Genomic DNA, 11,459 nt, shown 5'->3' with positions numbered 1-11,459 from the left:
GGCTCCTGGCTGCAGCTGGGGAAATGGAGCCGCTCTGCCATGCAGATCTCCCCCAAGCTTGCAGGCATGGGTCTTGGTTGGGGGCTGGGCTGTGTCCACAGGGCAGAGATGCTCCAGGGGGACAGGGTTGGGGAGATGGTCCTGCTGGCCTCTCCCAAGAGGCGTGCAGGAGTGCCCCCAGGCTGCTGGTCACAGCCTGTGCAGGCAGGCTCCAAGCCCCCTTTCCCCCCCTACATTGAATAGCATGTGCGTTTGGTTTTGAACCGACTAAAGTGCTACACTTAAAGCGCTTCTGACTCAGGCTTCTTGAATGTCTGTACCTAGCCTTAAACCTTAAATGGTTTGTTCAAAAATGAACAAACTCAGATAGAGCCAAGAAATAACACCCAACTCCTCAGAGTTGCACTAGTCTATTTAACCACAGAGGATCCACAATTTAATTTGTAAACTAACCAAGGAAATGACTCCTACCATGCATATGAACAAGACCCGCCCTCCACCACATGCAATGTTGCAGTCTAGGTACTACCTCATACAAATATGTGTCTACAGATAATCCTCACTTCCTCAATTAATCCTCAATTTAAAACAGTGATATTCAACCAAGTTGAAGCATCTGCATTTGATTCACAAGATAAATGCAGAAATTTCAAATCAGAATCCACAGCATCAAAATTGTTCTGACCTGCTGTGGTCTTTCTAAATTCTTTGTAACAGAAGAATTGCTCTATTATTTTTCTGTAGTGGAAAAAAAACAAACAAGAGAGTGTAAAACCTAAGAACTGGCATTTTCCAAGGAATGTCTCAAGTCTAGAAAGACTGAAAACTACTGAATTAAAGCAGGGGTGTCAACTTAATCTAGTCCCACAGGCTACCTGAAGGGCATGCAGCCTATCTGTGGGAGGGCCAGATAGGGCCCATGAGCTAGATCCAGCCCACAGGCCTGGTCCAGTGCAGGAGTCCCAGGAAGCACAAGCCCTGGACCAGCTGTGTGTTGCCTGCAGAGTGCATGCCATCTCCTACTTTGTGAGCCAGATGCAGCACAGACTGGCCCCGGCCCTGCATGGCACATGGTACCCATGACAGTATAGCTCTGCCCACTAGGTCTGGCACATAAGGCTTGTCTATCAGCCCAGATCCAGAGCACCAAGACAGTCTGGCACAGGCATCACATGCAATGCAGCCCCAGACAGCCCCGCACCATGTGTAGCCTGCTCCAGACAGCCTCCATGTGCCACATGCAGCACACAGTTCTGGGGCTAGTGCATCCAACAGGTGGCATACCAGTCAAAGACCTATAAGCAGGACTGGGTCGGATGACAGGGATCCACAAATTGAATGTCTGACACCTTCAATTTAAAGCAAACAGCACATTTCACCAGAACGTGGTTCTCTTAAAGGCAGAGAATCAGAAAGCCAAAGCCAGGACTCACTCAAACAAAATATAAAATCTGCTTGAGAACAATTCTAACAGGTTCCTGCAATGCTTTCCTAAAATATTAGGAAAAGGATACATTATTTTTTTAAACAGAAACAGTATACACTAAGACTATGGAAGTATGAGTCATGACTGCTTAGTCCAACTCTTGTTTCCTATTCCCCACCCCCACCACTTTGTTAGACTGCGTACACACTAGTGCTTTAAGTAGAAGCAAGAAAGAAGATATGTAGAGCTGAGTTAAATTCTTCTTCCCATATGCCATAATTTTTATTTTAAACAGAGAGTCTGAGATTTCATACAATTTAAAAGTACATCCATGAAACACTTTAAAAACTGAATGCTGATTTCCAAGTTCAATCTGAGTTTTCTGTGGGGTTTTGAAATTAAGCGTGCTTGTTTTTTCGTCCTTGTCACATTGGCAGGCACTCAACCATAACCCCATTTTAAAGGGAGCTGTTTTGCAGGCCTTTGGTTAAAAAGAAATGAACTGAGAGCTTTCCATGTGAAAAGGGAGACTCCAGACTTGAGAAGGTATCTTCAGTCTCTTAAAACTACAGGAAAGACGCAACTTAAGGAGTAGCAGAATTAAGGAATGGTAGGGAGAGATAAAACCAGCTGCTTCCAAAAGCCTGCCTGAAAAGCCTTTTAGGGGGAAAAAAGAAACAACCTTGTAGGGCTAATTTTGGCTAAACTCAAACATGAAGCAGTGGATTCGTGTATTAAGGCCAAAAGAGACCAATTAGGCAGGTGTTCAGATTGGATTGTCAAACCCCAAGTAATTCCTGTACCAAGAATATAATTAAAACCCCAATATCTAACTGCCACAGGCAGCTTTTCATTGATACATATTCTATGTTTCTACCTGACTCTGCAACGTATCAGAGCTTAAAGGTGTTACAGGTCCTTTTGTTTAACAGGCTGTTTTGCCACTGACTGAAGACTAAATAATGTATCAGACCAGCTTAGTTTTAATTCTCTAGTAGAGTTAAAAGGAAAGAGACACTAGACGAATACAGGACAAATGGAATAAAGGACAAGAGTCAACAACCACTACAACAAAAGGCATGATTTGATCCGTCTAGTAAGGCACTATGACACCAAACAGAAGAACAAGTCCCACTTCAACCTGATATGTGCTAGCCAGGTATGGGTCTCATGGAAGATCAGTGGGCATAAAACAAAGCTAACTTTTTTCTTTTTAAGACTGCAGCTTGGAAAAATACTACTGAGAGCTGATCCCCTGCTGTTACAATAGCCTGTTTAGTTTTTTGTTCAACTCACAGAAATATCAAAAGCTTTAACACTCAGAGTAAAATAATACTGAAATTAAGAAATAATCAATAAAACAGTTATTTTCTGTTCTACATGCATTATCTATTTGAGATGCATTACCTGCATAAATTAGTTTTTGACCAGCCACTGGAAAAGCATCTTTCCCCTTCTCCAATTCAATTTTCTCTTTCAGCGCTTTCACCTAGAACATACAAATTGTCCTTGTTAAAGGAAAATAACTTCATACTCCAAGCAGCATGTTAACTATAGCAAACGGAAACTGAAAGAATTTCAATCACATTTTGAGCACGATGTCACATATGTCAGACTGCCAAAGAGCTTTCTTCCCAGCCTCCTCCTGAAGCAACAGTACAACAAACTTTTTCTGCTTAATCAAGTTATAATCCAATGTCACATTACATTTACTCCCCAAACCTGCATTAAATAGAGGAATCAGAATTAGGAAAAAGCAAAGATACATTTTAAAGAAGAAAACAGACATTCTACTTAGTGACCTATTTGCCTAGATGAGTGGTGCCCAATCTTTTCACCCCACGGAATGGATGGGTGGTGCCAAGCCCATCCATGGGCCAGATTTCGCCAGTGGGCTGGATCTAGCATGCCAGATGGGTGCAGTGGGGGCCCAGCTAGGCCCAATCAAGCACCAGGGAGCGGCCCAGCAATTTAGCAATGTGGCAACAGGCCAGGCCAGGCCCGGCCCAATTGGCCAGCATGGACTTGGCAATTTGGCAGTGGGGGAGCTGCCAAATTTTTCAACCCATGTGAAGCCCAGTGGGCCAGATGTCATGGCTCCGCAGGCCAGATTTGGCCTATAAGCTGGGGGTTGAGCACCCCTGGCCTACAGCATTTGCCTTAAATACTAGGGAAAACAGGCAGTGAGTGAAGAAAGGTAGAAAAATCATAGAAAATTAGGGCTGAAAGAGACCTCAGGAAGTCATGTAGTCCAATCCCCTGCTCAAAGCAGGACCGTCCCCAACTAGATCATTCCAGCCAGGGCTTCATCAAGCCAGCCCTTAAAAATCTCCAAGGATGGAGATTCCACAACCTCTCTAGGTAACCTGTTCCAGTGTTTCACCACCCTCCAATGCTTTTCAACAGAACAAATCTTATTGTCTACAAATCTGTGCGCCATCTTAGATGCACTCTAACTTAATCATTAAAGCCACTAGAATAGCATTTCTCAACCTGTGAGTCACAACCCAAAAGTGTCACAAAAATATATGAAAGGGTTGTGAACAAACTAAAAAATGGATCAATAAACTTTAAAAATGGATTCACCTTTAAAGGAGAAAAACATGGGAAACTGTGGCTTTTCCCTTGCAGGCTGGCAGCGTTCTAGCCTGCAAGAGGCTGTTTGGGCCCCCCAGTGCCCCACACAGATCCACCTGCTGCCCCACACACTGGGGGGCAGGGGTCAGCAGGTTGGAAGCAAGGGGCACAGGGTTGAGACTGGCCATCAATGTTTACAAATGGGTCCTGATACAAAAAAGGTTGAGAACCACTACACAGAAGACCTGCTAAACTATCATACAGTTGGAGATGGTCCTTGTTTGAGCAAGGGGTTGGATTAGACCACAGGTGGGCAAAATGCAGCCCAAGGGCTGGATGTGGACCGCCAGGCCATTCTATCTGGCCTGCGGGGCCCCTAAAAAATTTAGAAAATTAATATTCATCTGTCCTGGGCTGCCTGTCATGTGGCCTTCAATGGCTTGCCGAAACTCAGTAAGCAGCCCTCTGCCAAAAATAATTGCCTGCCCCTGGATTAGACGACCTCATGAGGTGCCTTCCAACCCTAATTTTCTATGATTCTATAACCATACCAGGCAATCTGTCCTAGTTTTGTTGAAGTTTAGTAACAAATACCCATAGGGACTATATTCCAGCAACACTCAAACAGGATTACTAAAGACTGTCCAGACTGTATCACTGAAGGAATGCTTTTACACTAAAGCACTTAAAATCTGTTATCCAGCATGAGTGGGGAATGGGGGGTGCAGGTTAACTAAATATTCCAGTTATCTGAAAGTTATGCTCAAGGAAGATGGTGCCATACTTGTGGTGCAAATTCTCAAAGAACTAATGTACAATACATTACAGCATAACTTACTGTATAAAGAATAAAATAGTATACAGATAAAAATGCCATAATAGTATACCACCCAAAACGCCACGGCAGCCCAGCCGTAAGCTTGCTGCAGATACCCTGCGCAAGAGCGGTGCAGGAGGCAGCTAAGGGGCATGGTGCCATGTGTATCCCATAGCTAAAATTCTGGTTAATTAAGTATTCTGGTTAGTTAAATGCCACATAAGAGATTTTACTGTACTTATATCTAAACTGATTGAGTGTATGCAGAAACATTTCAGATTTGTTCTACTTTCTGTGAGTTGACAAGAACTGAGAATTCTTTCAAATAAATATAAGACAACTGAAAGTCATCCATCCATTCATCCAGAAACCAGCTCATCTTCTAAGGAAGGGGTGAAATTCAGCCTGCAGAATTATTCCTTCCACCCTGTTAGCAGTTCAGAAGTGGCCACTGACATGACCAGGGACAGCTCAGTGCTGCTGCACATCCATGGACACAGCTGCTGCCCAGCCCTGTTCAGCGCTGCTGCACACCCACAGACACAAACTGCTGCCCAGCCCTAGGCCTTCTATAGTTGTTGCTGGCCCCGCAGATCTGGCCCCAATGCAGTCCAGATCCTGCCCAGGGTTGAGTCCGACACCCCTACTATAGAAGATTTCCTTGCCTGTCTTTGGCACAGCCCAAACTTGTGCACATTCAGTTACAGAGTACTCTTGTTCTACAGACCAAACCAAAAGACTAAGCCTACTAACCAGGGGAAACCACTTATAACTGGATAACCCTGGTAGAAGGACTACTGTGTGCTGTGTGTACTAGTATTTTTTAATGTTTAAAAGCAACTTGCTATTCGGGCTAGTTAAATGATGGAATTATGCTCCAACATTTACTAGTCTGACTAGTTATGTGTGTTGATTATTACAAAAAAAGACAAGTCATTTCAATTACCAGTTGTGAATCTGTCATTTATTGCCATGCAGTACTTTTTATCAGGTCTAACTTGTCTACTCAGGCAAAGTAGACAGTCTATCCCTCCTCCCCACCATGCACACAGCCTAGCTCCCCCTCCATTGCACACAATGCACAGGCAAAGCAAGCTGGCTGCCCTGCAACTTTCCTCCCCCCCCCCAACACCCAATGCCCACTGCCTGCATATGGCAGGGGGAGCTCAGCTGTCTGCCCCACCTTCCCACAAAGCCCAGATCCCCACTCTTCCCTGCTGCACTCAGCAAACTTGCAGGCAGGGCACCATGGTCCCTCCCCACCAGCTACTATGCATAAAGCACAGCCCCAACCCTGGAGACATTTGGGTTCACCATGACATACTGCTCTGCCCTCAGGGGCAGGGAGCAAGGACTGGAGAGGGAAGGGGAGTCTGGAGACACTGGCTGGGGCCGCAGCCCAGGGGGGGGGGGAAGGGGGGGTGGGGAGACGCGGGCTCCGGCTCCAGCCAGTGGTGGCTGCACAGGAACAGGTGGGCCACATGCAACCTAATCCAGCATGTCAGACAGTCCTCCTGGCTTCATTTCACTCTTCTGTCAGTTTTTCTCTACTCTTCAATGTCCCTTTCCTCTTCTTCATCTCACTTTACACTTGGTACTTTTAAATTATGCTTCCTTTATTCACCTCTACATGGAGGCTGGAAATTTTAACAGGCACTCAAGTTTGGGCTTATGGTCTGTGGCATACCCAAGATGACAAGCCTTCCTTTTATTCTTGCAGCTGGCAAGGGGAGCTTTTGAGCATTCCCACAGGGCATGCTGCCCCGGGACCTGTCAGAAGCTTTTATAATCAGCCTAAGGGATGTAAAAACGTTTTTTTAAAGTATCCATTTAACCTACTTTAATTACATTGGTTAAATAGTTAGTCAATAACACAGCAGCTCAGAAGTGGCTGCTGCTTAGAGCCACTCCCAAGACCCTTTGATGGGGAGGGAGGCGGGTAAGGAGGCGGTGGCGGAGGCAAGCCCAGCCAGAAAATGCAACTCACCAGAAGCCCAGGGAGGGAGCACCTGTGAACAAGCAGCTAACTGCTTAACTGACAAGTCATTAGGCTACCCACTGTTTTCTTCTTTAACCTCACAGGCAAGAGACATACTAGTCCTTCCCTTGTCCCTAGTCCCCACCTCCCGCCCCCTGCCTATCCAGCAGCCTTCCAGTTTCTGCTGGGGCACCACCTAGCTTCCTTTCCCCCACTTCCCTGCCCAACTGTGCACTGCCCTGCACAAAACAATAACTAGTAAACTAACCAGTTATCACTAGGGCTTATCAGTTAATCGATTAATCCATTTACCCTTTCACATCCCTAAATCAACCTGAATACAGGATTGATTTTGGGAGTGTTACAATACAGAGTTCCTTACTTGCTGTTAATTTTTTTCTGTGCTACAATTTGCTATCAAACTGTATCATCTGTATGTTTAAAGACAATGGATAAGCGGATGCTGTTTATGTTTACATTGGGTCTTGTCATCTGAACAGCTATAACTGCTTATATGAAAACCACCCAAGGGTTGAAGGTCACGCACCCTGCCCTTGAGAAGTGCACTTAGCCTACATACATTATAGGCATGTTAACAAACGTTAACAGAAGTTAAGAGTTTGGTCCACCATCATTACCACCACCACCCTCAACTCATACTGCTCTGAACGTGACCTTTGCCCTTTTACTCACATTTTATTATCCATTTTGGATCTTTGCTGTAGATCAGGGGCGCTCAATTCGCAGACCACGGGCCAAATCTGACCCATGCAGCCATGGCATCCAGGCCACAAGGCTGTCCATGGGTCAAGAAATTTGGTAGTGGGGAACCTGCAACTCCCCTCTCACTTCCAAATTCCCAAGCCCCTTGTGCCCATGCCAAATCTGGCCCCACCATGCCTGCCCCACACATTGAATCCAGCTGACAGACAGACCAGACTTCTCCCATCCAGCTCACAGGGCAAAAAAGGTTGGGCATCACTGCTGTAGACCCTTAGTTTCTAAACTGTGTGGGTTCCACAATGGGTCATCAGGGCTTCCACAAAAAGACTGGAGGGTAATGGCAGAGCAGGGTGGGAGGCAGTGTGCCATCACCCTAGCTAGGTCAGGTCCCCTGGCTCCACATCAGCTCACAGGATAGGGGTAGGGCTTTCATGACAGAAGAAGTGATACAAAAGGGCTGTATGACTTTAGGAAGTTTGAAAACCACTGCTGTAGACCATACTCTTCCTTTGCCAGACTAAACCTATACGCTAAGTATTCTCACTAACAGAAGACAGATGATGTTTTAGCTAAAAAAATAGTCCCATGGATTGGGGTACTGGATTAGAGTTCAAGGATACTGGATTAAAAACAATTCCCTTAAATAAATATATACTCCCCCCTAGTTAAATGTATAATATAGAAATATATAACATACAGACAATGCTCAGTCTTCCATACCAGAGATGCAACACACTCATTAATCTGAAAAAGCCAAAAATGCCCAAATGAGAGGCACACATGGTTTGTACCAGGAAACTTGAAAATAATTGAAAAAGCTACTAGAAATAATAAATTACCATCTTCCAGGGTGTCATTATTGTCACTTTCAGATGTATGAAACTTGTCCATATAACGGGGTGGATAAAAATTAATTATTTAATTTTTTTAAAATTTAGATCAGATGTTTTTATTTAATCATATTTTTATTCTTTAAGAAGCTTTTATAAAAAAGTAAACCTATATAAAGCTAATTTCAGTTTAAGATCTGTTAAAGCTCAAAGATATCATTATGGAACAGGGAGTATAACTTCTAATTATATACTATTCAAGACAATATATTCACGTAACCTTTTTAGAAAAGTTTTATAAATAGGTTACAACAGGCCATGGACTATATAAGGGACCCAATCTGATGGGGTTCCCAGAGGCTCCTCTACAGATTAGTAAAGATTAAAGAAAACCACTCTACCCAGTGGGACTCAGTGCTTAGTCTAGATGATCCCATTAAGTATCTCTGTGATGCTAAGTTTTAGTTCTCAAACTGTAGATTTGTGTCTTTAGAGATAACACCCTTGTTAACAGCAGTATATGGAGATGAGAGAGAACAGACCTGATTACCTACCCATCAGCCCTACTGTCCCTCCAAAAGTTTGTGTACAGATAAACCCTTACCATTTTCTAAAAGTCCAAAGTTTCAAGAAGTCAAATGAATAATCAAACAACAAGAATGCACTTTGGGCGTATCTACACATGCTTTTAAGCACACCAAAATTTAACGCACATTTGCCTAATGCTCATTAAGGCAATTTAGGTGCATTAACACGGTGTTTATTTTAGTCCCAAGTCAGTCCCAAGACAGTCAATATGCACAGCATTAATGCAACTTAGCGCATCTACACGTGCATTAAGGTGCTTTAGCTATTTGTGTCTAAATTTGATACCTGCTTTAGTGGGGTATCAAATTTAAGCACGAATAGCCTAAAATGGCCATTTTTGAGGCACATTAATGGCATGCACGTGTAGACCCATGCCTTAATGCACCTTAAAAAATGGCTAATGTGCCTTAAATTGGCACATGTAGATGTGCCCCTTTTGTAAAAAACAATGAGTAAATTGAGGCTTCCTGACCAGTAATTTAAATTGATTTGATTTAAATAAAATCCACCCTGTCATAAATAGTTTAACACACAAAGTAAAATAAATAGTAAAATATTGCAGACATTGTGAGCAAAGTCCTGCCTTCAATTTTGCATCTAACAGGGTGGTTGTCCACATCTACATCAAAGTCCAATTTCATTATAAATCCAGGGAAATTGTACAGACCAGCTGAGTTCGTTGCCATTTTCACAAGAAACTCAAAACAGCATTTTCTACATAAAACATGTGGCTATACTTGAATGAAAAAAAGCATTTGGATGATTGAGAGGATCCCAAACACACTTTGGAACACTAATTTAACCAGTCATTTCTAACCAGTGAAAATATAAAAGTTCAGCTATTGTCATGTCTTCTCTCTTAGAGACTGAATTTTCAAAGTGAATGCTGCTACATGTCAGTATAGTTTCGCTACTAGAAATAGTGAACAAGGTTCAAGACGCATTACAGCTATTTCCCTCTTCTATAAACTCCTCTAGCCTGCTGGCCTATCTAGCCGTGGAAACCAGACTATTTTCCCTTGCACAGAGAACTTTAATAAATGTAAACTTGTGTCACATTCTGTAAATGTGTTAAATTACTTAGGAACTGACTTCACAGCAAGCCCCTCGATAAACAAATTACTAATCAGCGTTTCACCAAGGCCTAAAGCATAAACCTTTGCATACATGAAGATAGACTACATTATGGTGACAAAGTTAAAATCTAGTTTTTCAGATCACAAGGGTCCACTGTACCCAGAAGCTGACTGGTGATTTTGGAAAGTGGTGCAAGACAGGCAAAGGGAAACAAGAATACCCACATCAGGCCGTTTTACTCTAAACTGCACATTTAGGGCACCTATACACATGCATCGAGGCCGCTCCGACGTGCTGGAATTACAATGCGTCAGAGCAGACTACATTAATCGAGTCCACTGGAGCGCAGTAATTACTGTGCTCCAGCAGACTCCAGCAACACATCGTGCATCATAGTTTCATAGTTATTAGGAGCTGGAAGAGACCTTACAGATCATCAGGTCCAGCCCCCCTGCATTAGGCAGCAAAGACTGCTGGGATTGGATGACCCCAGCAAGATGGGCGTCAAGACATCAGTGTCCCTGGTGGGAAAAATGGTGGCAGGAGCACTTTAAATAAACTTGTTCAAAGAGCTTTAATTAAAGTGCCCCTGCTGTCATTTTTCAGCGCAGGGATGCTGATACATGTGATGCTTTTGGCGTTTTAATTAGAGCAGCTCTCAGAGGATTAATGGTTGTTTGTGAATGCAAGGGATTCAGTGGTACAAGAGGTACCCTTAAATCCTGTATGCTTAAACCAAACCTTCACCCAATGAGTAAGCATCCAGAATAACGTGCTTCCAGAAAGTAAAGCTTGATCTCACTCAACCTAGCAGCAATATGTGGCCACCAAGCTCTTAAAAATAGAGAAAAGTTAAGACTCCTGCTTAAAAAATATCATTGATTTAATACTTAGTCAAGTTATCTTACGACTAATTTCTTGTCTTGTAGAATGAAATTTAAAGGGGCTGTAGCAAGGTGTTATTGGCCTCTTCCACAGAGTAGTCAGAAAGCCTCTCATGTTACTGAAGAGAGGAAATATCTGTGGCATGTAAGCATCCTGGAAACCCTCAAACCCACAGTTAGGGTAAGAGAAGGCCAAATGAAAGAATTTATGCGAGTCCCAAAATCTAGCTTCGCTGATTTTGTAAGTCTTCTTATGAACTTCCCCCCTGCTCACCAGCAGTTAACAGCTTGCAACCAGTTTAGTTCTTATACTGCTGTGCTCTTTTCTGTGCTTTATCGGGCCTACCAAAGAGTAAACCAGGGGTAGGCAACGTTTTTTGGCCGGAGTGCCGAACAACACCACAATGCCTACCTTGGAAGGTACCAGAGAGCCAGCATACCAGAAAAACAAAATGAGGGCAAAGGGTACATGGCAGGATGCCCTGCTTGTGCCCCTTGCCCCCCTCCCAAAGCCCCTGCCCCCCAGCCAAAGCCCCTGCCACCCAGCCCGGGCTCTGTG

At 43.7% G+C, this 11,459-nt stretch overlaps 1 protein-coding gene across 4 annotated transcripts in view; it reads right to left on the bottom strand.

Moving 5' to 3' along the window:
- RAD23B (RAD23 homolog B, nucleotide excision repair protein) overlaps positions 1-11,459 on the bottom strand; it is a 56,778-nt gene that overhangs the window by 26,182 nt on the left and 19,137 nt on the right. For all 4 annotated transcript variants that reach the window (XM_025202817.1, XM_014519624.2, XM_025202827.1 and 1 more), the window contains exon 2: positions 2,834-2,915. In XM_025202817.1, the coding sequence (XP_025058602.1) occupies positions 2,834-2,915 (82 nt within the window). The remainder of the gene's footprint in view (positions 1-2,833; positions 2,916-11,459) is intronic.

Source organism: Alligator sinensis, unplaced genomic scaffold (genome assembly GCF_000455745.1).
Source record: "Alligator sinensis unplaced genomic scaffold, ASM45574v1 scaffold560_1, whole genome shotgun sequence".
Taxonomy (NCBI): Eukaryota; Metazoa; Chordata; order Crocodylia; family Alligatoridae; genus Alligator; species Alligator sinensis.
This window is presented reverse-complemented; position numbering and strand designations above follow the sequence as displayed.